Source organism: Myotis brandtii, unplaced genomic scaffold (assembly GCF_000412655.1).
Source record: "Myotis brandtii unplaced genomic scaffold, ASM41265v1 scaffold32, whole genome shotgun sequence".
NCBI lineage: Eukaryota > Metazoa > Chordata > Mammalia > Chiroptera > Vespertilionidae > Myotis > Myotis brandtii.
In genome coordinates this window covers 1,994,912-2,021,748 of record NW_005362269.1, presented here as the reverse complement: position 1 = coordinate 2,021,748, position 26,837 = coordinate 1,994,912, and the positions used below count along the sequence as shown (strand labels likewise).

The 26,837-nt window shown below is 53.5% G+C and overlaps 1 protein-coding gene across 2 annotated transcripts in view; it reads left to right on the top strand.

Annotated features, from left to right (window-relative positions):
• The first annotated feature begins 2,255 nt into the window (after positions 1–2,255).
• The window catches only part of ANXA6 (annexin A6), a 38,201-nt gene continuing 13,619 nt past the window's right edge, over positions 2,256–26,837 (top strand). For both annotated transcript variants that reach the window (XM_005870501.2, XM_005870502.1), the window contains exons 1-17: positions 2,256–2,302; positions 7,516–7,606; positions 8,576–8,670; positions 9,212–9,325; positions 10,129–10,219; positions 11,136–11,215; positions 12,552–12,608; positions 13,421–13,514; positions 13,925–14,020; positions 14,906–14,964; positions 15,892–16,014; positions 17,035–17,093; positions 18,999–19,077; positions 20,717–20,798; positions 21,557–21,651; positions 22,261–22,374; positions 26,051–26,141. In XM_005870501.2, the coding sequence (XP_005870563.1) occupies positions 2,285–2,302; positions 7,516–7,606; positions 8,576–8,670; positions 9,212–9,325; positions 10,129–10,219; positions 11,136–11,215; positions 12,552–12,608; positions 13,421–13,514; positions 13,925–14,020; positions 14,906–14,964; positions 15,892–16,014; positions 17,035–17,093; positions 18,999–19,077; positions 20,717–20,798; positions 21,557–21,651; positions 22,261–22,374; positions 26,051–26,141 (1,438 nt within the window). In that variant the 5' untranslated portion in view covers positions 2,256–2,284. The remainder of the gene's footprint in view (positions 2,303–7,515; positions 7,607–8,575; positions 8,671–9,211; positions 9,326–10,128; positions 10,220–11,135; positions 11,216–12,551; positions 12,609–13,420; positions 13,515–13,924; positions 14,021–14,905; positions 14,965–15,891; positions 16,015–17,034; positions 17,094–18,998; positions 19,078–20,716; positions 20,799–21,556; positions 21,652–22,260; positions 22,375–26,050; positions 26,142–26,837) is intronic.

The window sequence follows — 26,837 nt, the reverse complement described above, 5'->3', positions numbered from 1 at the left end:
ATTTCCTGGTAAGAGCTGCACATTTGTACCAAGGGGCCCCTGGTTGTCAGGGAAACAGCAGGGTGTTTGCAGACAAATCGTAGTCCTCTGCTCTTCACTTCACTTCTTCACTTCCTACCGCATCTCATGTCTGCCTGCTGACTGCCCTTTGGGGAGCTCATAGTCAGGCAGTGGGGACCCGTCCTCAGAGCTTCCCACTAGTGCAGCAAATGCCGCCATTTACAGAGAACAGGCCTCTGCCTGGCCTCGTGTGCTCTGCTCCCGACCAGAGCCGTGTCTCATCCTCCAACCACCCACCAAGGCAGGAAAGGGCAGCCCCAGTTTTGCACTTGAGATAACCTTGAGCTCAGAGATGAGTCATATGCCCAAGGTCACATAGCTAATAAGTGACAAAATGGATTTGAATTCGGGTCTGTCTGTCTGATTCCAAAACCGGTGTTCCCCCACTGTGTCACACTGGCCCCAGTGACCCCACAGTGAGGCCCGGGCTGCTGTCCCTTCAGCGTTTCTGTTTGGGGGTTTTGGGGGAGAATTGATGTGCAGAACTGGAGAGCACTGAGCCGCAGTCGCCTGGGTGTCTGCCCTCTTTCCTAGCTCAGCCCCTCATAGATCTTACGGAGTATGTCTGACAAGAGTTGTGACGTTTACTCTTAAAAAGCAATCTATAGACATGCTTTAGAAAGTTCTAATTTCCATCAAATGGAAAGCACTGGTCCTCCTTTCTCCTCTCATTCTGAGAAGGTTGCTTGCTTCCTTCTTTGCCTTCCTGCTGAGGGAGCTCATTATCGGCCCCTCCCCCTTCTCTTCCCCTTTCCAAACCAATCACACCTCCTTTTTCATCTGTTTTTAGGTAAGATACCTTGGTGTCTTTTTCACTTTTATTTTTCAGTTACAGTTGACATTCAGTATGATTTTGTGTTACTTTCAGGTGTACAGCATAGTGTAATATACATCACAAAGTGGTCCCCCCATATTTCAAGTACCCACCTGGCACCGTGCATAGTTACCTCAATATTAGTGACTTACTACCTTCGTTTCTTAATCCTTTCGTGTAGAACCTGTGTCCTGGCATTTCCTTCAATGAGATCGTGTGTCCTGTTTGTTCAGTCACCCCCAACCCCATGACTTTCTGTTTCATCAAAGAAAATTTCAAAGTCTCCACAGTGGCCTCAAGCCCTGGGCCCCTAATCCCACATCCTCCATACCAGCCACCCTGAGCCCCCTGACCACTGTTGCTCTCTCTTGACCAAGCTTTATCTTTTCTCCCTAGTGGTTTTTTTGTGTGTGTGTGTTTTTTTTAATCCTCACCTGAGGAAATGTTTCTTGATTTTTGAGAGAGGAATAGGGAGAGAGAGGGAGGGAGATGTGAGGAGGACATGTCAATGTGAGGAAGAAACATCAATCGGTTGCCTTCCACACGAACCTCGACTGGGGATCGAACCCATAACCTTTTGGTTTACAAGACGACACCAACCCACTGGGCCACCCAGCCGGGGCTTTTCTCCCTGGTTTTTATCACGTGCATTTGCATTCCCCATTACGGAGTAAGCTCCAGAAAAGCAGGTTTTGAACTCAGCCCCGAGAGCGGTGCCTTATCAGAGTAGATGCTAAGGATGTGTCTCTTGACTTACACAGGCACCGTGGCCCTTCAGGTATTTGCAGCAGGGGACTAGGAGCCCCGAGTCTTCTCATGTGCGGACCGCTAAGCTGGCTGGGTTTTGGAACAGATCTTGGTGACTTGGAAAGAGGGCACGCAGGGTGCAGATGGTGTGGACTCTGGAATCTGGACTTGACTGAGTTCAGTCTTAAGCTGTGTGATCTTGGGGAAATTATTTAACCTCCCTGACCCCCATTCCCCTCATCCTCAGTTTTCTCCTCCGTAAGAAGGGGGAACGGATGCTGGGAAGGATTGCTGTGAGGGTTAAGTGAGACCATATCTAGGAAAGTACCCTGCCCCGCCTGGAGGGGCCACGTGCAGTCAGTGATTGTGACTTCTCTCCCTCTGGGTTCCAAGTCCCTTTCCCTTTCTGGTGGGAGTGCCTGGACACCGGCTAGTCTGTCCATTGTCCTCTGGAAAATTCACCTGGCCCTGAGCCAGGTGTTGGGGTGTCATTGAACCTGAAGGGCTGGAGGCAGCTGGGAAAGAGCAGGGAGAACATACTCTCCCTTGGGAAGAAGGAAGGGTGAGCAAGTTTGGGGGAGAGAATGGAGGGGAGCAGAGTGAAGGGAGTCTCATGGGGTCTCTTTCTTCTCCACAGTGTATTCTGCTGCAGAACCTGAGACCATGGCCAATCCAGCACAGGTAAGGAGCCTCTCCCCGCCTCAGGCTGTGCTCTGCCTTCCCCGGGCCTGGGCTCCTAGAGTCACTGGGTGTGCTGCACAGACCCCTGGTACCTTCAGCCTGAACGGAGCAGGAGAGATTGTCGGGCATTGCTTGTTCCTGTTCCACATCACAGCTCCTTCAGGCATGTGACTCACAGTAACACAGCATCCTAAGCAGGAAGGATGTGTATTGGTGCACATGACTGAGAAGCCCAGGCCTTCAGGTCTGGCTGGATCCAGGGGTCCAAATGCTAGTGTTAGACTCTGCCTCTGAAGTGGGATTCCTCTGGGTGGCTTCATTCTTGGGCAGATCTTTCCCTGAGTTGGCACACTAGTCACCAGTAGCTCCGGGCTTTCCTTCTGCTTCCTGAGAAGCCTGGAGGAAACAACATCATTTATTCCCCGTGATTCTAGGGAAAGTCCAAGGTTAGATTCTCATTAGCTGGGCCTGGGTAACTTGGATCCAGAAAGTTGAGTTGGTCCCACCTGAACTTCATGGCCAAAGAGGGGTTCCCCCAGGAAGGGAAATGGACATTGGACAGGCAGGAGCACCAGAGGGTCCTCTACGCTCTGGCGGTGGGAGTGTGCTGTCACACACATCTGGAATTAAGTTCCCCTGGCTTAGGAGACCCCAGTTTGTTCTTTCTTTCTTTCTTTCTTTCTTTCTTTCTTCTTTCTCTCTCTCTCTCTCTCTCTCTCTCTCTCTCTCTCTCTCTCTCTCTCTCTCTCTCTCTCTCTCTCTCTCTCTCTCTCTCTCTCTCTCTCTCTCTCTCTCTCTCTCTTTCTTTCTTTCTTTCTTTCTTCCTTTTTAAATATATTTTTATTGATTTCAAAGAGGAAGGGAAAGAGAGAGGGGAATAGAAACATCAATGATGAGAGAGAATCATTGATCGGCTGCCTCCTGCATGTCCCCTACTGGGGATCGAGCCCGCAACCTGGGCATGTGCCCTGACTGGGAATAGAACCATAACCTCCTGGCTCCTAGGTAGGCGCTCAACCACTGAGCCACGCCAGTCTTTCATGTTGTGTGACACCTTGTGGGCAGTAGAATTTGAGGTGTGTCAGAGCTTTCACTCCTGTGTGTGGCCAGGATCGGGTTCTGCCCTTGGAAAGAGCGAGGGTCATTCTGTGCCTGGTTTGCCTGAGAGAGATGCCTGTTTGCTGGCTTTAGCAAAAGAGACATGGTCACTGCAGCAATGGGATTGAAAGGGAGAATAAAACGAAGGGCCTTTCGACTTGGCCCATTTGTGCCTCACTTCAGTCACAGAGCCTCTGGCCATGGACATATACAGAAGCTGTGTGATCTTGGGTGGATTCTTCACCCTCTCTGGGCCTCAGTTTCCATTGTGAGGTGGTTGAGCTCAGTGAAAACTAAACTTCGTCCCTGTCTTCATGTCCCCAATGAACAAGAGCCTTAAGGATGTCTAGTCACAGGTTTTGAAGAGCACAGTGTACCATGTGATATAGGATCAGTACATGCAAAAGAGCCCTAGCTCTGACCCCCTGTGAGCTTCTGTGAGTACACTTTGCACAAGGGGCCTCTTTGACCAGGAGGAGAGGGTATTCCCGGTTATGGGCAAAGATCCAAGGCAGCACTTTTGCTGTTCCTCATTCTCCATGGGCAGTCATCCCCGAGTACTTCCTGAGAGGCATTCAAATTGCAAGATTCTGGGTGATTGAAATAGACACATCAGACCCTGGGAGATCAGAGGGGCCAGGACCTAGGGCTCAGATCTTGGACTCCTGGTTTAGTGCTCCCAGACGATTCTGTCTGCTTGGCTGACCCATGTTGCCATGGGCCAAGGGCCAGTAGACATCCTGCAAGCAAGAGTCCTGGGGTGGCAGACCCTTAGGGGTCCCTGGCCCTATGGGGTGAGTTGGAATCCCTCAGGCACGGTGCTGATGTTCTGGGGGCCCACAGGTCGGGGGAATGGGGCAGCTGCCTGGAGGGGCTACTCGGAAAGAGCAAGGGGCTGAGCGGTCTAGGTAGAGGGGCTGCTGGAGCAGAAGGGAGGGAGGGGATGCAGTGCGCTCAGGCAGTAGCAGTAACAGCCATGCTCGGAGTGCAAAGGGTTAAGGAGGGGAGGAGGTTGCAGAAGACAATACTAGAGAAGTGTGACAAAGGTCTTCCAAGTTTGTGTCTATTGCTCCCAATTATTAGCACCTTAGTTCGGCTTCTAGTGTGCCCGCTTTCACCACACACATGCAAACACACGCGCGCGCGCGCACACACACACACACGCACATACACACATGCATGCATGCACAGAAAAGCTACTCGTTCCTCTGGCCCAGATCACTCCCAGTTACTTCTGTGATTGTGCTAGTCTCCCTCCCTTTCTGTTCAGAAGAGGAGAACTGGAGGCCCAAAGACTGAGGAAATAGTGTGGTGTCAGAAAGGTGCCGGAGGCATGGCTCTGTGGCCTCAGTTGTACAGGGAGATCTGAGTTTGAATGTGACCATGGGTGTAAGAATACTTTGAGGACAGGCCAAGAGGGCAGGTGCTGGAATTCCAGCAGGTGCAGAGACGAGGACTGGGTCAGGACTGATCAAGGCAGCTCTCCGGGGGAGCCCTGGCCGCAGCCCTCTCTCTGGGTGGTGTCACCTCTGCTCCCGAGAGGCCTGGGCACTCCTACTCTAGCCGCAGCCTGGATGGGGCCCAAGACCTCAGAGCCCCAGGGTCAGGCTGCTCACCAGCTGGCATCCGGACCCGCTGAATATTTCAGGGTGGAAAGTCCCTTCGTCTCTGCTCTCCCTCCCCCCTCAATCATGGGCACCTGAGGCCTGGGACCTGTCTGCCAGAGAAGTAGGGGCAGCTGCACAGGTGGCACTTGGAGACGAAAAATTCACCAAGTTGGGAGAATAACCGATGGCGGGACTCTTGAGCCTGGTGATTTGAAGGACTGTCCCTGTGTCTCTGTGTGACCAGTGCTGAGGCGTCCTGCACCCCCCCTCTTCTGGCGGCTGTGATAGTTTTTGTTTTTGTTTAAATATGTTTCTATTGATTTCAGAGAGAGGAAGGGAGGGGGAGAGTGAGGTAGAAACATCCATGAGAAAGAAACATCAACATTGACCGGCTGCCTCCAGCATGTCCCCTAATGGGGATTGTGCCCACAATCTGGGCATGTGCCCCGACCGGGGATCAAACCTGGTTCATAGGTTGATGCTCCTCCACTGAGCCACACCGGCCTGGCTCTAAGGGGTCGTTTTGATCAAGCCTTATGCCTGTCATTAGAATTCCCTTCCCCCAGGATGGCATTGCCTCATCTTTCAGCTGCAGCTCCTTCCCCAAACACTGCCTCAGCCACCGCAGTGTGTGAGGAAGGAGAAGGTGGAGGTGGGGGAGCAGGGACAGGAGAGGGTTCTCAGCTCACGGGCCATGGCTGACACCTCTGCCCTTCATCCTGGGAACACGTTTCTATCTTCTCGCTCCCTCCTGGCAGTTTACAGTCCGTGATCTTGACGACTTTGGGCGTCTGCACTGAGCACTGAAGCTTTGGGCTTGCTTCCCTCAATGTTGCTTGCTCTTGTCTCCAAGCCTTTGGCAGGCTGTTTGCTCTGTATGAAGCCCTGTCCCTGCCCAGCCCCCAAGGGGCCAGCTGTTACGCGTCCTTTAGGACACAGCTTAGATTCCACCTTCCTTCTGCTCAGAACACACTCGGTCATCACCCATTCACGCACCCATTCATCTAGGGAACACGTCTTCAGTGGGTGCTGCTGTGCCAAGCCCTGTGCTGGGTACTTGGAGTACGTCAGCAAGCAGGACAGATGCTCGGAGTTTTCTAGAGGGACTGTCTTTTCTGGTCCTGGTATTTGGCACGTGTTCCTTCCTCTTTCCTTCTCTGGCCAGGGCTGTGATCAGGTTGCAAGGGATTCACTGATGGCGGGAAGAGGACCATGTTCCTTTCTGGCCATCCGCCCTGTCAGAACTTTAAATAGCAGCCCTGTGCCCATGCGGCGCCCACGCGTGCATACCTCGGAGAAGCCAGCAACTGCAGACGTAAACCAAAGAGCACCCAAATGTCTGGCCAGGTCCCTGGGAGACGCGGGAGGTGATCGGAGGCCTGCCTACTTCCTCCTTTAAGGCACAGTTTATGTGGGCCACCCCCCACCCCCCACCAAGCCTTTCCTGGTTCCCTCCCCCAGGCTGGCCTTCACCTCTGCTGTTTCCCCAGTTTACTTGGCCTCTGTCTTCGGGTATTTACTGCAGGCTTTATGTTTGTCCCTGTCTCCACTGGGTCAGAAGCTCGCGAAAGACGGGATGGGGTCTTCTCTTTCCCTGAATCTCTAGCTTGCAGTGTTGGGCCTGGCCCAGGTTGAGTGCCCTGTCCCCGAGCTGTGTGCTCAGTGCCTGGGGCCCCAGCACCTTCGGCTCTCAGCTCTCTGCTGCTCTCCTAGACCCCATACTTCTCCAGCCACGTAGCGGACCCACCCCTGACTTCGCTGTGAACCAGCCTATTGTGCATTCAGGTTCGATGTCTAAGATCCTCTGGCTCTGCGTCTCCGCCCCTTGGCCCCGAGCACCCAGCCAGCTTGTCCTCAGATACCAGCTCACAGCTCAGTTTACTGGTCCCAGAGGGGCGGTGCCTTGTCCTGGCGTTGATCCTGAGGGTGACTCTGGGCTCTCCGGGCCAAGACCCCCGCCCCCAGGAGCTGGCAGCTGCAGGGTTCTGGAGCTGGAGAGCCGAGGGGAGCAGGCAGAGAGATGGCCTCCAGGGGCCCTGCCAACAGGCTTCCCTCCTCTGGGCTCTGGGTGTCTTTGTTTCTGTGGTAGAGATTGTCTTAGGCGCTTCTCCAAGTTGCTAAAGAGTCACAATGGAGGCGAAAGGGCTTTGTAAATCAGAGAGTGCCATAGAAATATGCGGGGCTCTTGTTACCCCTGTAGGGATCATTTCCAGGCCTGGCTTCTTATCTCTCCTGGACCCAGCAAAGTGGCACAGGGCCGTGGGCTCGGCTGGGCCACCCTCCCACGGGGAATTGGCACCGTCCTTGGGGCAGATTGTGGTCGCAGATACCAGGAGAGTCAGCCCTCAGCCAGGCTTTCTGTGGTCAACGCTCAATTTTAGGAGAAGGGGCTCAACCTGGACTCTGCCTGTGGCCAGGGCTGGGAATATGACCTGAGGTTGAGGCTGGGAGCCCCGGTCAGGGTCAGGGTCAGGTTCAGCAGCTCACCCTCTGCTTTTCTCTCCACAGGGTGCCAAGTACCGCGGCTCCATTCATGACTTCCCCAACTTCGATCCGAGCCAGGATGCCGAGGCTCTGTATACCGCCATGAAGGGCATCGGTGGGTGCCCGCCACTGGGAGTGGGTCACAGGAAAGGAGGCGGGATTCGCTGGGGCTTGTGGGCACAGCCCTGAGCCCTGTTGGGGGTGGGGGTGAGATGGAAGATGCACTCACTCTTTTGTTTCCTCTTTTTATTATTTTTCATAATTTTACAATGAAATACTCCAGACCAACAAGGTCTAAAGAATAAACAGAAGCTTCACCCACAGACCTCCCACCCCGCTTCCTCCTATGGTCAGAACCCCCCTGGCGGGTCCTCCTGCTGACCCCCCCACTCCTCTCCTCTTGGGGTGACCACTACCCTGAACCTGGTTCTCAGTATTCTCTCTTTTTGTTCTTTTGTTAATCCTCACCTGAGGATATGTTTTCCATTGATTTTTAGAGAGAGTAGAAAGGGAGGTAAGCAGAGAGAGAGAGAGAGAGGGAGAGAGAGAGAGAGAGAGAGAGAAACATTGATGTGAGAGAGGCACATTGATCGGTTACCTCCTGCATATGCCCCGACAGGGCCTCGGGATTGAACCTGCAACCCAGGTATGTGCCCTTGACCAGGAATCGAGCCTGCAACCCCTCAGTGTGCAGGCCAACACTCTAACCACTGAGCAACACCAGCCAGGGCCTCAGTATTCTCTTTTATTTTCTTTGTTGAAAGAACCCTGTCCTGGGTGTTAGGACCCCTGAGTTCTTCTAAGCCAGGCTCTTTGTGAGACCTGGGGTGAGTCCTTGCTCCCTCCACCCCAGGCCTCAGTTTTCTTCTTTGTGTGATGAGGAGCTGAATCGTGGGCTCTCTGAGCACACATACTGCGTGTGCTATGATCCCTCTTAGTGGGGGCTTGATGGGCCCCATAGGTCCTCCTCTGTGATGCCACCACCTGATGAGTAGAAGGCTAATGCTGAGGACTGCAGGGAGGAGCCCTGGTGGGCTTCCTGGAGGCAGGTTGGGTAAGGTGACGGTGTCCTCCCCTCCTCCAGGCAGTGACAAGGAGGCCATCCTGGAGCTGATCACTTCCCGGAGCAACAGACAGAGGCAGGAGATCACCCAGAGCTACAAGTCCCTCTATGGCAAGGTAACCATGGCGACCGGAGGGCAGGGGGTGGGGCTGGGGGAATGATTTCATCGCCTGTGTGTTCCTTCAGGGTCTTTCTCAAGCATTTTGCTCCCGGTCATCCTCTGTGCTGGCACTTTTAGCCTCTTTTTCTCTTCAGTCAGGGACCGTTCAGCCACAAATTGCCTGGGCCCTATGCTGGGTGTCAGGGCCACGCGGATGGATGAGACCAGGGAGGGAGGTGGCAATCCCTTGGACTCACTGATAGTGGGAGGGAGACACAATAAACAAGTAAATAAACAATGGTGGGGAGCAGGCAGGACGCTGTAGACTTGACCCCTGTACCACTTGCTAGCTGCGTGACTTTGGGCAGATGACCTGAAGTCTCTACGCCTGCCTCTTTGGGTTGATGATAGCACACACCTCCAAGAGTGACGATTAAATGAGCTTACTTAGCTCAGTGCCTGCACAGAATTCATGCTCATTAAATGTAATTCTTATCAGTGTAACTGCTCTTCCCCTTCCACCCCCATCTCCTCTCGCCCCCACCCCCACCTGCTAGGACCTCATTGCAGACTTGAAGTATGAGCTGATGGGGAAGTTTGAACGACTGATTGTGGGTCTGATGAGGCCACTTGCCTACTGTGATGCCAAAGAAATTAAAGACGCCCTCTCGGTAAGAACTGTGAGGCTGTGTGTGTTGGGGGTGTGGACGTGGTTAAGGGTAAGATTCTGGCCCTACAGCAAGTCTTCAGTGAGCCCTCAGCCATGCACGGATGTGCCTTGCTTCAGGAGGCAGCTTGCCTAAACCCTTTCCCAGAAGGGAACCACGTTCTCCTGCAGGTAGGCAGATGTGGGACACATGTCAGTGTGGAAAGGGGCCCTTGGCCCAGACCCCCACACCAGCAGTTTCTAGTCCTGAGGATGCAATGGGAGAGATCATTACCTTCTCCATCTCCCTATGAGATGGTAGAGCAACTGGTAGCATCTCCATTTTACAGATGAGAAAACTGAGACCCAGAAATATAAAGTTTCTTTTTAATTTATTGATTGATTTTGGAGAGAGAGGAAAGGAGAATGAGAGAGAGAGAGAGAGAGAGAGAGAGAGAGAGAGAGAGAGAGAGAGAAACATTGATTTGTTCCACTTATTTATGCATTCATTGGTTGCTTCTTGTATGTGGCCAGACCAGAGGTCGAACCTGCAACCTAGGCATATTGGGACAACCTCTCACCAACCAAGCTGCCTGGCCAGGGCCGAAAGATAAAGTTTCTTAATGAGAGGTCACAAAGCAAGCTACAGGCAGAGGGGGGACTGGAATCTATGTCTTTTGATTCTCGGAGCGGTATTTCCCAATCGCTGCTTACGAGCTGTAGTAGGAGCACCCTAAATGCTGAGGGTTTCATAGCTCTGGCCACTCCAGGATCCCAGCCCAAGGCCCATCCCAGCCCTTGACTCATGTATCCCTTCTCTTCTCCCAGGGCATCGGCACCGATGAGAAGTGCCTCATTGAGATCTTGGCTTCCCGGACCAATGAGCAGATCCACCAGCTGGTGGCAGCGTACAAAGATGGTGAGATGGGTGGGAGGGGCCATTCGGGGTTTTTAGACATGAAATGGGGGTGATTGCAATGATGGAGACCCTAAGAACCTATCCATCCATCCATCTTCTTTCCTCCTTCCCTCATCTGACTGTCCCCCTGTCCACAGGGGTTCTGTGCTGGGCAGTGTGCTAGGTTCTCAGGATATGACGCTAGGCAAGACACAAGTAGTCCCTGCCTCCGAGAGCTTATAGACTAATGAGATAATGAGGGATTCAGACAGTGAACAGTTAAAACACGATGATGATGATGTGGTGATGTTATGAAGGAGACAAATGAGATAAGAATGAAACCTTAACTGGGGAAGACCTGCTTCAGACAGGTGGTCAGGGAAAGTCTGCAGAATGAGAAGGAGCCAGTACTAGAGAGAGTGGGGGGAAGATCCTGGCAGACAGAGGTACAGCAGGTCCCAGGCCCTGGAGCAGAAATGAGCCTGGTGGCCAGTGTGAGGCTGGAGCAGTGCAGGGTGGGGCACAGGGGATTGTGGGACAAGAGGAAGTGATGCTGTTTTATTCTAAGTCCAGTGGAAAGCAGGAGCCCGTGATTAGACATGGCTTTAAGGCATGGTCACCCTTGTTGCTGTGGATTAGAGGGGGAGTGAGAACAGACGCAGAGGGAATAGTCAGGAGGCGGTAGCCGCTGTCCACTGAGCGATGATGGTGCCCGGAGGAGGATGGCACAGGTGGGGATAGAGATGCCATCATATCTTTTCATGGGTCAGTACAAGGAACTGTGAAAATACACCTTGGGTCTTGCCAGGGTTGTCATGGAGACTGGGGTTTGGGATTTGTAACCAATATCTGATCATTTGGGGGTAGCAGGGACCTTTCTCCTGGATCCCTGGGGTGCCCTGGGGATGGGACTAGACCTTGTGTTCCAACCTTGCAGCCTACGAGCGAGACCTGGAGGCTGACATCATTGGCGACACCTCCGGCCACTTCCAGAAGATGCTCGTGGTCCTGCTCCAGGTCGGTCCACGGGGGCCCCTCCCCTGAGCTCTCTACCAGAGTGCACCGCCCTGTCCCCACAGGCGGGGTAGCCTGTGAGGGGCTTCTTGGTGGCTCCTCACATACTGCGGCCACTCCCTCCCCCTCTGCCCATTTATCCTTGAACTTGAGATGGTTTCCCTCTGGCTCACCTGGTGTAGAATTTGAGCGTCCAGGTGTCTGCTCTGTTGCCATGGTTTGCACAGGCAGGTGACCCACATTTCCCTTTGCACGCACCCTCCTCTCTGTGCCCAGGAATATCCTCTCCTGTGACCTCTTTCCTGTCTCCTTACGCACTCCCCCTCCTCTCCGGGCCGCCCTCCTGCCATTGCTTCTCCAGTCAGGGCTGTGGTGGTCCCGGGGCTGCCGCACTGCATCCCCCACAGCCTGCCCTGCTGCTCCTCCCTCCCCACAGAGGAGCACATAAAAAAGAGACCATTAGAAAGGCTGCCAAGTAGGGATTTTCCCCACACAGTGGGTTTTAAAAAAACAACCATATTTAGTTAGTTGCTAACGTTTACAAACAGAGAGATTTTGTTAGAAAACTCCAGGCGTCTGGACTCTTTTGAATAATTGAAAGTTCTGGCAGCAGCAGGCCTGCATTTTGCATGACTGCAGTGCACTAGGGAGCAGGTCTCACGCCGTTTGACCTGTACCTGTCCAGCCGCGCAGCCATCTCTGTGGCCGCAGGCCCTGTGGGAACAGACACTGAGATAGGCAAGCCCAGCTCTGAGGAGCAAACCTTTAGGAAGCTGTATGTATAATTCAGCCACCGCTTTGTTTCTGTTGGCTGTCCCCTGTGCCTGCGAGTGTCCGATGGGCCGAGGGCCTGGGGGGAGCAAGGAGCACCAGGGGATTTGGTGCCTTCACAGTGTCTGAGCTGAGATCTGAGGGCCCAGGCCTCAGATCCTGGTTGGTGAATTCGTGGGAGCCCCTACCAGAAGGCACACATGCAGACTTCTGTGATCTTGTTGGGGGCGTCGTGGGCTGTGCCAGGACTTGTGGCAGGGGCCCTGCCCTCCGAGGTGTTCTCGGTACAAGGCCTGGCTTCCTCAGCGAGGGGGCACCTGGAAGGACCTTGGTTGTTCCCAGGACCCCCCTTCTGGTCCCAGCTCCAAGGATGAAGGGAAAAGCCAGTGGAGGGACTATGATTCCCCACAAAATAGATGATGTGGTCTCGACTCAGTGGCTGCTGTAAGTCACTGCTCCTGGACACTCGGGCCACCGGGGTTTTCCCAGTGTTCTCTGTCCCCACCACTGGCACCAGGCCTTCCTGGTCCTGGTATCTGAACCACGTGTTCCTTGTCTCTCTGCCCAGGGAACCAGGGAGGAGGACGATGTAGTGAGCGAGGACTTGGTGCAGCAGGATGCCCAGGTAAACAAGCCCTGATGGAGGTCCCTGAGGCACAGCGAGGGAGCCCCGAGGGACGGAACGGTTGGGGCCCCGGGGAAGGGCTGGAGGCGAAGTAATTTGCAAATACCAGAAATAACTGACTCATGGGCATCATGTATACAGTGCTTTGTTAAAGAGAGGATTTATGTTGTCTCTCTAAGGTATACAACATGGGTAAAGTGGGTAAGATATATTTTGGAGCTTTCTTAATTTTTCCATTTATTCAGTTAATATTTATTGAACACCTACTATGTGCCAGGCACTATGCCAAGCATTGAGGGATCTCTAATAAACAAAATCAGACAGTACTGGGATTATATTAATCACACGAACACCTTCTCCTTGGATATACCGAACATTCCAGGCATTTTGAGCCCCACTGTATGCAGTAACTCTGGAGGGGCAGATAGAGAGAATGCTAAGATATTGTCCCTGTCCTGAAGGGGTCCATGTCATAGTGGAGAGACAGGCATATAAAGAAATCACTGTAATATACAGTGGATCAAAGTTATAAATAAGCAGAAACTGGAAGAGAGGGGGAGGGAGGGAAATAAGTCTGCCTGGGGATATCAGGAAGTGCTGTGAGAACCAATGGGATGTCTCATCTGGCACTTGAAGCTTGGCTGGGAGTTTCCCAGAAAGAAAGGGGGAAAGCTGTGCGGAATATGCAAAGGTCCTGAGGCTGCCAGTTGCCGGTCTGCTCAGGGATTCAGCATCACTTCTGAGAGTCTTGGCCAGCGAGCCCTGCGTCCTGAGGTTTCCTCTTTCATTTAGTCCTCCCTCTCCCCCTTCAGGACCTGTACGAGGCGGGGGAACTGAAATGGGGAACAGATGAAGCCCAGTTCGTTTACATTTTGGGGAATCGCAGCAAGCAGCATCTTCGGTTGGGTAAGCACCAGGAAAGACTGCAGCTGCCCCCTGGGAGTTGTGCCAAGAATTCTGTTCTTCTTTCCTACGACGGAGCGTAGGAACTACCTCATCAGCAGCCCAGACGCCAGTCCCGATTTTATTGGGCAGTGGTTTGTATGTCCTTCACCAGAGTCATTAGGAGGATGCTTATCTCCTCCACCTAAGTCCCGTCTGTCCTCACACTGGAGCCCGAGGTGCGCACAGGCGCTCACAGCATTCGCAGCAGGTGGCTGGTGGTGTGCACGACCTCCTTGCCACCTCCCCGGTACCAGCCCTGCCTTCATGCTGGCACTCCGTCCTGGCCACAGCGCCTTCCCCCTCTGACGTCCCTGTTTGTTCTCAATGCCACGGGGACGTTCCTGACACCCCTGACTCTCTGTCCCCCTCAGTGTTCGATGAGTATCTGAAGAACACAGGGAAGCCCATCGAAGCCAGCATCCGAGCGGAGCTGTCCGGGGACTTTGAGAAGCTGATGCTGGCTGTGGGTACGTCCTGATGTTGCCTTCTGGGGCTGCGTTTTGTAATGAACTTCCGGTGTGAGGGATGCCAGGAGCTGACTGGTCAGTGTGGAGTCAACATTCAAACCTGGGGCTTCTCCCAAATCTGCTGTTGACTTAAAGCAAGCCTCTTACCCTCGCTGGGCCTCAGTGTCGTCATCTGACGAATGGGGGCAGGGACGGACTGCCTGACCCAGAGGCCCTTGCGCTCCAGACATTCCAAGAGCCCGCATGTCTGAACCTGGGTTGTGTGTGTGTTTCTTGGGAGAGGGCTACAGCCCAGGCCTCATCCTCCCACCCAGAGCTGGCAGCCCCATTTCCAGTGGTCGGGTTCTGGCCGCTCTGCGGGGGTCCAGCGGTCCAGCAACCAGTACCTTTCAGTGCAGCCGAATCTAAAGATACCTTTCCCTGCTCCGTGTGTGTGTTTCTTGGGAGAGGGCTACAGCCCAGGCCCCATCCTCCCACCCAGAGCTGGCCCCTGGCAGCCCCATTTCCAGTGGTCGGGTTCTGGCTGCTCTGCCTACGGGGTCCAGCGGTCCAGCAGCCAGTACCTTTCAGTGCAGCCGAATCTAAAGACACACCTTTCCCTGCTCTGCCCAGATGCTACCACCCACCCGGCCCAGTTCCCTGTGAAACCCCAAAGGACTAGAAAGTGGGTCTTTGTAATGCATGACCCACATGACAAGAGGCCCGTGTCCTCAGTTCTTTACTCCCTGGGTTTGCGGTACAAGTGGGCAGGTCTGGGACGCTCTGGGGCTGCAGGTTATCAGGAGCCAGGTTCTTCCTGGGTTTGGACTTGGTGCCCCCTAAGCAATGGCAACAGGGGCAGGTCACCCCATCCTCCTCCTGAAACCACCTCTTCTTTCTTCTCAGTGAAGTGTATCCGGAGCACCCCTGAGTACTTCGCTGAGCGGCTCTTCAAGGCCATGAAGGTACGTAATGGGTTTGATGTGAACGGGGTTCGGGGAGGGGTCTCTGCCCACCCCGCCAGGACTCTTGGGCAAGTCCCTGTGGTCCACTGGCCCAAGGGGGCCTTCGGGGATTGGCCGCAGGTCAGAGTGAGAGCAGTTTGTCCCAGGTGAGCTCCAGAGCCTGCGATGCTCCCTGATCATACACCTTCCCACCCAGTACCTGCCCTGGCCTCCCGACTGAGCAGAGGGTACAGTGACAGCCTGCACCCAATCCATCCAGCCAGGTGGGCTGGAAGCCCCACTTTAAAATAATCTATCAGAATGTTCATATAGAGACCAAGGTAAGTAGAAAGCACTTTTGCATTGTCCGCTAAGAGTCACGATGCTCACACACGACCCAGTGACTGCACTCTGGGCATCTGACAACACCCAGGACACAGAGAACCGATGACATGCCCATAGCACACAGGGAAATGAACACAGGCATGTGTTTCTAGAAGCCAGAGGCCCAGGCCCCTGCGTGGCCGTCCCACAGGGGTGGGCAGCCTACTCCGTGTCTCCCGGTGCCAGAGTGGGGCCCTGGAGAGGTGTGGCCTGTGTTCTTACAGTCTTCTCAGTATTGTCCGTGTCAGGAAAACACTAGGAACAACGCAGTCTCCGTCAGGAGTAGCAGGGAAAGTAAGGTCACCGTGGCACAGTTACAAAGATCCCAGATGTGCAAACCGAAACAATATATTGCTTAGAGCTACAAAGTGAGGTAAACTAACGAGGGTCGGAATGATGGAGATCAAAGCAGGAGGGACACACAGGGACGGAAGGCCAGGCTCTGCTTCTTTTGCTCCTGATCATAACGTTTTGTTAGGAAAATTGTATTTTCAACTAAGCTGGGGGGCTGTCAGCGCTCTGGCCTCCTCTCAACTCCGTCTCCCAAACCCACTTGTCTTCCAGGGCCTGGGGACTCGGGACAACACCCTGATCCGCATCATGGTCTCCCGCAGTGAGCTGGACATGCTGGACATTCGGGAGATATTCCGGACCAAGTATGAGAAGTCGCTTTACAGCATGATCAAGGTAAGCGGGGCGAGGGGACGAGGCGGGGGCTTCCTGCCGAGACAGGGCTGGGAGCGGCTGTCCTGGAAAGCTGGAGCTCCGGGAGCCCTGCCTGTGGCACGTTCGGGGAAGCTAATGTCTGCCGGTGCTTGTGAGACGTGAATCCGAGAGGCACCTCTTAGAGAAGGCAGGGCTGGGTCCTGAAGGGCACACAAGCTGAATCCAGGAGGACTCCATCCCAGGGCGGCGAGAGTTCAGTCTCGGGGAAGAAGGGGGGACACTGAAGAGTTAATTGGGGACCCCTTGGCCCTGGGCCAGTTGCTGACTCTGGGGTGTCCAGCTCATGAGACTTGGTCAAAAGACTGATGTAGAGTTGGGGTTTTTTCTCCTTTTTTGGGGTGAATGGGATGAAGCTTTCTGAGTTCAAACTGTGCTCTCCTAAATGTATTTCTAAAGCAGAATTTTATAGGCATGACGTGCAAAAGGGCTCCATGGGAAAATGTTTGGAAAAAAACTAGAATAAGCAAAGATAAGCCAGTTTCTTTATCTCAGAATTTCTCACAGCTTTTAATGTGTTAAGTCCATTATGAAGCTCCAAGAGGGAATATGCCACCTCCCTTAAATGTGCATTTGTTTGCTTATTTTTTGCCTTTGCCAAGGTTTTTGTGCATGGAGGCCTGTCTTCACTTTGGGAGGGCTGGGCTGGGATTATCTGGTAGATGAGCAGTGAGCGTTTCTTCTTAATTTCACAGTCTATGAAATCAGATTGGTGCTTGGAATTGTCCGTTGGAGGTATTTATACCCAGAAATTGGCAGATGCTACACATCAGGGCTTTTTTGCTTTTCCCCCCAGAGAGCAGTCGTTAAATACTTGCGGGTACACCGCTGTCTGGTGTCTCGGCCACTTCTAGACAGGAGAGTCAGGGCCTCAGTGAATAAATGTTTCGCCTCCCCTCTTTGGGGCTCCCCAGAACCGTCTCTCCTTGTCTGAGGATCCCAGGGCTGGGTGAGAGGTAACCCTGCTCTCTTCCCTCCTTCCAGAATGACACCTCTGGCGAATACAAGAAGGCTCTGCTGAAGCTGTGTGGGGGAGACGATGAGTAAGTGGGTGCTTGGCCCCGGGGCAGTGGCCTTGGGGGGCCACAGGCCAGGGCTGTCCTGGCCCTCACCCTAGTGGATGGAGCGGATGAGCTTGGGGATTCCCCGAGCCAGGAGCACCATGCGGGTGAAAGTCCGAGTGTCTGTGTGTGAACATGAACGTGGCCTTGCACATGCGATGTCTGCTCCTGGAATGTCAGTCTGGGGGTGTGAACCAGGAACCAGAAGATGGGGGCCCAGGCCTGCTTCATAGCTGCTCCTCAGTTTCGTCATGCGTTAAATGGCAAAAATACAGATGCCTGCTCTCCCTACTTATGTATTCAGTATATTTTACCAAGTGCCTTTGTGGGAAGCACCTAATGATGTCTGCAGCCTAGAAAGGCATACAGACCAGGGCCTATATACGGGACAGTCCTGTGGGGGGAAGATATGAGCCTGTGGAAGCACATAGAGGTGCATAGCCCAGGCTGGGAGAGGCTCCTGAAGACAATGAGGCTGAGGCCCAAGGGCGGGGAGAGGGTTTGGGATGGAGGAAAGGCCCTGAGATGAGAGGGTACAGCCGAGTTTGGTGTTTGTTTGTTTTTTAATCCTCACCTGAGGATATTTCCTCAGTCCTGTGGGGGGAAGATATGAGCCTGTGGAAGCACATAGAGGTGCATAGCCCAGGCTGGGAGAGGCTCCTGAAGACAATGAGGCTGAGGCCCAAGGGCGGGGAGAGGGTTTGGGATGGAGGAAAGGCCCTGAGATGAGAGGGTACAGCCGAGTTTGGTGTTTGTTTGTTTTTTAATCCTCACCCGAGGATATTTCCCCCAATGATTTCTAGAGGTTGAAAGGAAGGAAAGAAGGGGAAAGAGAGCAAGAGAAACATCACTATGAGAAAGACACATCAATTTGTTGCCTCCCACACGGGCCCCCACCTGGGTAGGGAACCTACAACCGAGATACGAGCCCTTGATTGGGAATCGAACCCATGACCCCTCGGTCCACAGGCCAACACTCTAACTCCTGAGCCAAACCAGCCAGGGCCAGCCTGGTTCATTTTCATAACTGAGGTCGCACTTTTGTAGAGTGCGGGCAACAAAGGTGAGGCCGTGAGGGAGCAGGGCTGGGGGCCTCTTCCTGGCACATGAGCCGGGTGGTGGGCCAGTGAAGAGATGAAGTTGGAGTGTGACTTGACCAGTGTGCTAGGGAGGGATCTGTGGGCACTGAGATTTCCCTTCCCTCCTTCCATCTCTGAGTCCCTGGCTTGCCAGGGTCCAGTTAAGTAAGGGCTACAAGAACCTTTGTTCCCCTTGGTAAGAGCCACAGGGGGTGGTTCAGTTCAGCAGATGTTGACTGAGCACCCGACATGCCAGGGGCGTTGCAGGAGGAGCGAGCGGTGGAGGTGATGTGGCTATAAGCTGGGCATGGCCTTTTCTGAGAGGGGAGACTTGAATAGGAATCACTCAATGTACAAGGAAGAGGGGGAGTTGAAGGATTGGAGAAGTGCTGTCCTGCTTGGGACCTGGGCAGGAAGGCAGAGCCAGCATTGCAGGGGGTCTCAAGAGAGGACAGCAGGCCCTCAGAGATGGAAGATAAGCTGGGCATGGCCTTTTCTGAGAGGGGAGACTTGAATAGGAATCACTCAATGTACAAGGAAGAGGGGGAGTTGAAGGATTGGAGAAGTGCTGTCCTGCTTGGGGCCCGGGCAGGAAGGCTGTTGGGCAGAGCCAGCATTGCAGGGGGTCTCGAGAGAGGACAGAAGGCCCTCAGAGATGGAAGGAGGGAGGGCTCTGGTGAATGGGTGAGGCATAGGCTGGGGAGAAGGTAGATGGGTTTACTGTGTGTGTGTGTGTGTGTGTGTGTGTGTGTGTGGTGGTGCCTACGATGACATTCCCTCCTGTCCTCCCCCACCCCCTCCATTCCAGTGCTGCTGGCCAGTTCTTCCCGGAGGCAGCGCAGGTGGCCTATCAGATGTGGGAGCTTAGTGCAGTGGGCCGAGTAGAGGTCAGACCCTTCCCACTTCCTGCTTGACCACAAGCTTCCACTCTCCTGCTCGCACTTTCCTGCTGTTCTGGTTAGCGCCCAGCTGCCCCCTGCTGGCCAACACAGGGTTCTCGCATCTGAAGCTTCCTTTTCTCCTGGGAGTGATGAATCTGTGTGGGCGCTCTGGTGTGGGCATCTGCTTCCTGCACTGACTTCTAACACGCTGGGAAGGGTTCTGGCCCACTAACTGCTAACCTGGCTGGTTCCATGGAGGGGCCTGTCCCATCCTGGGTCCGACAGTTGGGCTGAGGAGGCATGAAAGCTGAGAACAGAGGGGCACCCAGGGGTGCACCGGAGGATTCAAGGTTGTCCTGACCACCCTCAGACCCAGGCTCCACAAAGGACGAGGACGAGAGTGTTCACAGAAGTGCCTGGAGCAAACCACTCAGGAGTGGGAGCACGGGGCCACACGGAAATATCCGGGACCTTGGATACTCGCTATGCCCCCTTCGGCAGGTCCCCGCTTCTCTCCGAGCCTCTGTCTCCACCTTTATAATGAGGGTGTTGGACGTCTCGGTGCCCTTGAAGGGCTCTTGGGCTCTGATGTTCTAGAACAGCGTTTCCCAAATTATAAGGCAAGAGCTGCCGTTGCATATCACCTGGAGTTACATGGGAAATGAGTTTAGCCGGGAGAGGCGGACCTCCGCAGCACGAAATAACACGGAACCTCGCGGGGCGAGAGAGCTGCTCCTCTTCTTCACTCTCTCTGATCATGTCACAGAGAGGGTGTTGGTCGGTGCCACGTCCCATCCACACCTTCTGATTTTCCTTTTCCAGAGAGAGAGAGAGAGAGAGGGGGAGGGAGCGCGAGAGCCGAGTGAGCCAGCTCCGAGCTCCGCGTCTTTGCTTTTGGCAAGAACGGCACCTGCATAAATGTGGTGATGAGTATTTGACAATGTGGTTTTTGTTTGTATTACATTTATTTTCCTGGGTTTATAGAACATGATACCAACTTCCTACCTGGGATAGTGATATAAATTATGTTATTCATTCATCAATTTAACAAGTATTTTTGAGTGTTTACTGTGTCCGGCACTGTTGAGGATACGTCAAAGCACAACCTGGACAGAAAGCCTTGCCCGTGAGCAGCATTTCAATGTATTTCAAAAGGAATGCTTTAAGGAAAACAGAAAAGAGAATGAATTCAGTAAAAAAATTAAGAAATAGCTTAGGGTGTATACAAATACGGAAAACAAAGTGAAGGTCATTCAGGGGTGACTAACATTTGGGAAACACTGTTCTAGTATTCCAGAGCATTCCTGTTGTCTTTTCGGGAGGCGGTGGCTCTTTAAGAGGCAGGAGGGCCTTGGGGACAGGACGAGACTGAGGGACTGGGGAGGCCCCAGTGGAGCCAGGGCAGAGCTGACTGGGCAAGAGCCTGGACACGTTGCTTGCCCAGCACTTGCCGTAGGTCTGTCTCTCTCCCTCTCAGCTCTCGGGCAAGGGTCTGTCTGCTGTGCCCTCACTCCTGCCTCTTCCCCCCAAGCTGCTTGGTTTGGAGCTCGTGGGGACAGCCTCCCCTCCCTCGCATGCTCCTCTCTTGGCCTGGCCCCCCGGGGGGCCTCCAGGCACCTGCTCAGTCTATTTCTGCTTCTTGCAGCTGAATGGAACCGTGCGTCCAGCCAACGACTTCAACCCTGACGCAGATGCCAAAGCGCTAAGGAAAGCCATGAAGGGGCTTGGTAAGGGGCTGTGAAAGGGACCGGGTGGCCTCCGGAGCTTGGCAGGGGGCCAGGCAGGAGCGAGAGCAGAGGGCTCAGCCCTGGGCCCCTGAGTGTCCACCCTCCTAAGGAGGCTCCTGGCTCCCTGAGTGGAGGGGGCATGGCCGGGAGGGGTTGGTGAGGGACTTGGCACAGTCCCTTCCCAGAGACCAAGGAGCCCCTCGGAGCAATGTCCTAGTGCAGGTGGAAGGTCCACAGGCCTGGGCTCTTGTCCTGGCTTTGCCACCGACTCACTGTGTGACTTTGGGCAGATCCCTCAAGCCTCCCAAGTCTCAGTCCCCCCACGTGCCGAATAAGGGGTGTGGACCCTGTAACCCAAGAGTCCCCAGGCTCAGGTGGGAGCGCCCCCTGGTGGCCACCCCTTCCAGGCCTCCATTTGCCCTGTGGGAGAACTACCCTGGGGGTGGATGGATGGCCTGTCCTCAGAAAGGCCACTGGGACAGCATCTAGGGTGGGGCTTCCATTGCCCTTTCCCCGCTTCTGCCCACGGGCACCTCCCTGGGACCTGGGGTGAAGTCCCCTGCTCTCGGGCCTCATTTTCCTTTGTCTCTTGGGAAGGATGGTATCTGCTGAGTGTATCTAGGACTCAAAGATAACAGTGCAAAGATGCTTTTGAGAGACGGAGTTCTGTGCCAGAGATTGACAGGGCCCATCAGTGGGGAGCGTGGGGGGAGCTGGGCCGCAGGCCTGCCTCTGAGCCCTGTGGCTTTCTGACTCAGGAACCGACGAGGACACCATCATTGACATCATCACACACCGCAGCAACGCCCAGCGGCAGCAGCTTCGGCAGACCTTCAAGTCTCACTTTGGCCGGGTAAGGGACTCAGCCTGGGACCTGGGCTGTCTGTTGGCCTGTCGCAGCCAGCTCTGCACCGTGGGGCACCTGGGTCTTCATGGCAGGGGGGCCCCCTGTGGTCACGTGCTCTGAGAGCATCTCCACCGCTGGGTATGGAACACATCTGCATCCCCCCAGTTCCTTGTGGTCAGCAACACTCGTGTGAATGGCTTGGAGTTGCTGGAGGCTCGGCTCTGGGCGAGATCAAGGGTATACGTTTTCATTCAGTGTCTCGGGCGTCCCACAGTTCCCTCTGCACAGAGAGGCTTCAAGGCTGAGTGTCACTCATCTTTGTGCCTTCATGCCACCTGCTTGCGGCTGGCGTGTTTGCCCGGGATTGAAGTGGCACTGTCCCCTTTCCTTCCCTGTCTGCTGCTCCAAGGAGAGCAGGTCTTCCTCCGGGTTGTATTTTCCCCACCCTCTTTTGAGTTCCTCTAAACAGTAAACCCAACATCAGCAAAAACAGACACAGGCTCCCATGAGCCCTTGCCCCCACGGGGAGCCCGTTTCCTCCATATATCCTCCCTGACCTGGGTCACATGTGGGCAAGTGCTACTGTTGGCGTGACCTCGGCTCTGCCCTTTGCAGGACTTGATGGCTGACCTAAAGTCAGAGCTTTCTGGAGACCTGGCGAGGCTGATTCTGGGGCTCATGCTGCCACCGGACCATTACGATGCCAAGCAGTTAAAGAAGGCCATGGAGGTACAGTGTGGGCAGCAAGCGGATGGGGTCCAGTCTGTGCAAATGCTGGAGGGACACAGGGGCTCCTCACAGCCTAGATGGGTTGGCTGTAACTCCTTGGTAGAGCCCCTCCCACACCCAGTTCAATCTGGCTTGAACACAGAAGGGGATGTTGGCGCCTATAACTGAAAATTACAGGACTTGGTCTGGTTTTAGACATGGCTGAATCCAGGGACAAAAACAATGTTAAATGGATGGACTCTTGTCTCTCCCCAACCCTGACTCCCCTCTCTCCTTCGGCTCCTGACTCTCAGCCAGCCTTTCTCCCCATGGCGGTGTGATGGCTTGTGCATAGCCTAGCAGTGGGCACCTCCAGTGGAAAGAGTTCCTTCCTCCCAGAAATTCTGCCTAAGTCTCAGCTTTTACTGTGGTTGATTCGAGTGGTGCCACATGCCCAGTAACCAGAGGGGTTGGAGGGAGCTCCTGGAGCAGCTGGAGGAAGCAGGGTGGGTCTGGAAGGAACAGCAGCAGCCGTTGGAGTCTGTATTCTAGTCTGGCCCGGCCACATACGTACTGTGTGCTGCTGGGCCGCTTACACTTCTAAGCCTGTGTGCCTTCAGCTGTGAAATGGAAACAGTCATCCCTGCCCTCTCAACGTGGGAGAGGGTCACGTGCGGCCACAGGTATGAAGGGCGCCGTTCGCTCTGAAGACTGGCCCTGCGAGTAGCGAGAAAGGGCGTTCTGTCCCAGCCCAGCTGTTGCTGAGGCTGCTTTGCTTCCCAAGGCTCCAACGGGGCCAGGAGCCAATACCCTTTAATAAGAGCAGATAGTAGCACCTAACTTGGGCTGCGTGTTTTCGCTTAGTGACTTGTCCCATCAACCCACAAGGCAAGGCTTTTCTTTTTTTTGTCCCCATTTTACAGATGAGAAAACTGAGGCTCAGAGGTTAGGTTGCTTGGTCAAAGTCACAGTGCTGTGAAGTAGTAGAGTTGGGATTTGGATCAAATCTGTCTGGCTCTAGAGCCTGACTTGACAACTACATGAAATTGTCACCAGAAAGGGACCAGGACCAAGACGGGTCTGCCCTGCACGGTCTGGAATGTGTGGGTTCTTGACTTCATGCAGGAAAAGATGTCACAACACAGGTCTAGGTGATTTTGAGAGTATGTTTATTAGAGCTGGGGACAGTGAAACAAAGGAAGCTTAATGTAGAAGAGGCACAACCACAGCAACAGGAGCGAACCTGGGCTGGGCTGCGTGGACTCAGGAAAGGAAGTTGCAGAGGCAAAAGAAGTGAGCCATGCTGGGCTGCATGGACTCAGGAAACAAGTTACAGGGGTAAAAGGAGAATCCCTAGAGACGGCTTCCGAGGGTTAGCCCAGGACAAGCTGCCGCTGCTCCCCTGGTTGCAAGTCTCATGGGGACCCTTAGAGTTTAGGAGAAGGAAAGCAAAAGTATGCACCCGAGGAAAGGGGCGGTGTGGGTGTGCTCAAGGGAGAGAGCGCACACGGGGTCTTGAGGGTTCGAGTCTCTTTTCTAAAGGTGGGAGTTTTAGGGGAGGTCTCGGGGCAGGGTCTCAACAGAATATTCAGTAGCTTTCCAGGCGTGTCCTTTAACATGCTGATGCATCGAAGTCGGCCTATAGCGGAGTTTGGGATAAATCTCTGGTCAGCTTCACTGCTTTACTTTTATCGTGGGTTTGTCTGGCTCTAATTGGGCTTTTTTGTTACTTATTCCCCTGATTTCATCTGTTCTGGAGTTTGGCAGTGATGGCATCAACTGGGTCTCTGTTATCTGTCTCCCTGACAGGGGATTTAAGCTACTCACTCTCTGGTTGGGGAACCATCTGCTCCCAAGTGTCCTTGGTTAGGGAAGATAAGATCTTGTGATTCATTAGCTCAGCCGTATGCAACTGTTTTTGTCTCAGTTTCCCTCGTTCCACTTGCCAGGAGTTTTCCTAATTTCTTACTATCCTGCCTCAAAATCACTAGGGCTTTGGCCTCTGAAGGATTTAAAGATAAACATTCCCTGGCAAAGCAAGTTGAGATTATTGTCCTTTTAAAACTCCTAGACAAAAAAGCGAATGACTTTAAAACAAAACAAAACAAAAAACCCACACAGAATTGAGAGAAGGATGAGGCTAGACCAGGGGTGGGCAAACTTTTTGACTCGAGGGCCACAATGGGTTCTTAAACTGGACCGGAGGGCCGGAACAAAAGCATGGATGGAGTGTTTGTGTGAACTAATATAAATTCAAAGTAAACATCATTACATAAAAGGGTACGGTCTTTTTTTTTTAGTTTTATTCATTTCAAACGGGCCGGATCCGGCCCTCGGGCCGTAGTTTGCCCACGGCTGGGCTAGACCCTGGGTGTCTGGGCACTGAGGATCAGGCTGACCTCACCAATGCAGCTTTTAATAAAGAGGCTGTTAAAGATCTCAGGCAGCCTCAGTCTGCTTCAGGGCAGAGAACCCAGGGATTAGTTGACCACTGGGCAGTAACCTCCCAGGACAGAGAACACAACTCCCCTGTTTGTTTGTTTGTTTGTTTGTTTGTTTTCCTCACCCTAGGATGTTTTTTTTATTATTGATTTGAGAGAGAAAGAGAGAGAAACATTGATGTGAGAGAGAAACATCAATCGGTTGCCTCCCATATGCGCCCAGACCAGAGATTGAACCTGCAACCTAGGTATGTGCCTGACTGGGAATCGAACTCGAAACGGTTAGGTGTATGGGATGACACTCCAACCAACTGAACCACCCAGCCAGGGCGACTTCCCTGTTTTTATAGTCATAGCCCCGCAGCCTGCACAGTGAATGGCATATGGCAGGTGTTTAACAGATATTTGAATCTACCGATCGATTAGTCCATCAGTCTTGTCGCCCTCCCTCAAAGTGGGGACCTTTGAGTAGCAGGTTCCCCAGCTGCCTCAGTCCCGAAGACCTAATGGATCAGTCCATGTATCACTGATACATCCAAATATAAACAAATAGGGCATATTTTTTTCCTTCTTTCTTCTGACAAAACCGTATGTATTCACTGTGAAAACTTGAGAAAATATACACCGAGCAAATGAGAAGAAAATAGAAATCATCTGTGAGCCTTCATCTACCCAGAGACCAGTCACGGATCCTGTGATGCATGTCCTATTCTTTTTATATACTCGTGTGTAAATATTTATATTCTGAAATGTACACATGGTATATGCATTTTATGTACAAGTACCCATATTCCATATATTCTTTTAATTTTAAATTTTGAGCCAAAGCAATTTTTGCCCATCGAGTGTGGCTCAGTGGTTGACCGTCAACCCAGGAACCAAGGGGTCACCGGTTTGATTCCCAGTCAGAGCACATGCCCGTGTTGTGGGGGCATGCAGGAGCAGCCAATTGATGTTCGCCTCTCTCTCTCTCTCTCTCCCTCCCTCCCTTCCTTCCTTCCTCTAAAAATCAATAAAAACATTTTTTTTAAAAAGCAGCAATTTTTGTGGGAGGTTCCGGAAATCTTGACAAGCTGGCATGTTCGCCCCTGATTGGGCCAAGGTCTTTGGTCTGGGGGCTGCGTCTGGGTAAGGTGAGAAAATCCCGGAGGGCTTGGTGGCCTGAGTGTTCACCTCCTGGTGGTTTCTCGGAGCATGCGCGCCTCTGCATGCGGATCAGGGCTGTGGTTCCAATGCTCTTCACCTTGACATTCTAGGGAGCCGGCACAGATGAAAAGACTCTCATCGAAATCCTAGCTACTCGGACCAATGCTGAGATCCAGGCCATCAATGAGGCCTATAAGGAAGGTGAATCCGTGGGAAGGAGGCCTGGGCCCAGCACTACTGGGAGGCGGGTGGGCGAACAGCTAGGTCCCCCAGCTTCCCGCCTCGTCCACAGCTCTGCCCACAGCTCTGCTGTCTCCCTTCTCTCAGGCCAGGAGGCTTTGATAAGTGCTGTGGGTGATGCCAGCCCTGCGTCTGGGGAAAGGGTGCTCCAGACAGAGGCCCCGCCGGACAAAGGCCTGAGGGTAGAAGAGAGTGTCTGGGAGTTGAGGGGAGAGAGCACCCCGGAGAGGAAGGGCAGCTCGGTGGGTGGCCTGAAGGCGTGTGCTTGATTGCGTGCCACACCATTGCCATCTTGAAATTCTTACTAATTTTTTCACCAGTGACCCTATATTATTCTGAAGAACCTTCAGTACCGATCAAGAGTGTTTAAACTTTTTCTCTTGAAAGCAGCTTTAAGATGGTAGAATTTGTGAGGTCAGAGCTGTGCTTGTGGGGCCAGCAACTGTCATGCAGGAGGGAAGGTAGAAGAGAGAATGAAGACAGGGAGGCTGTTTCATGGGAGAAGCGAGACCTCACCCGGGACAGGAGCAGAGGGTGGTGAAGGACCAATGGGCATATCAGTGTCAAGATCAGCAGACGGCTGAATACTCCCAAGAACCAACTACAAACTCCTTCATCCCCACCACCCCCACCAAGTCTGGGCCTCTAGGTCCCCCC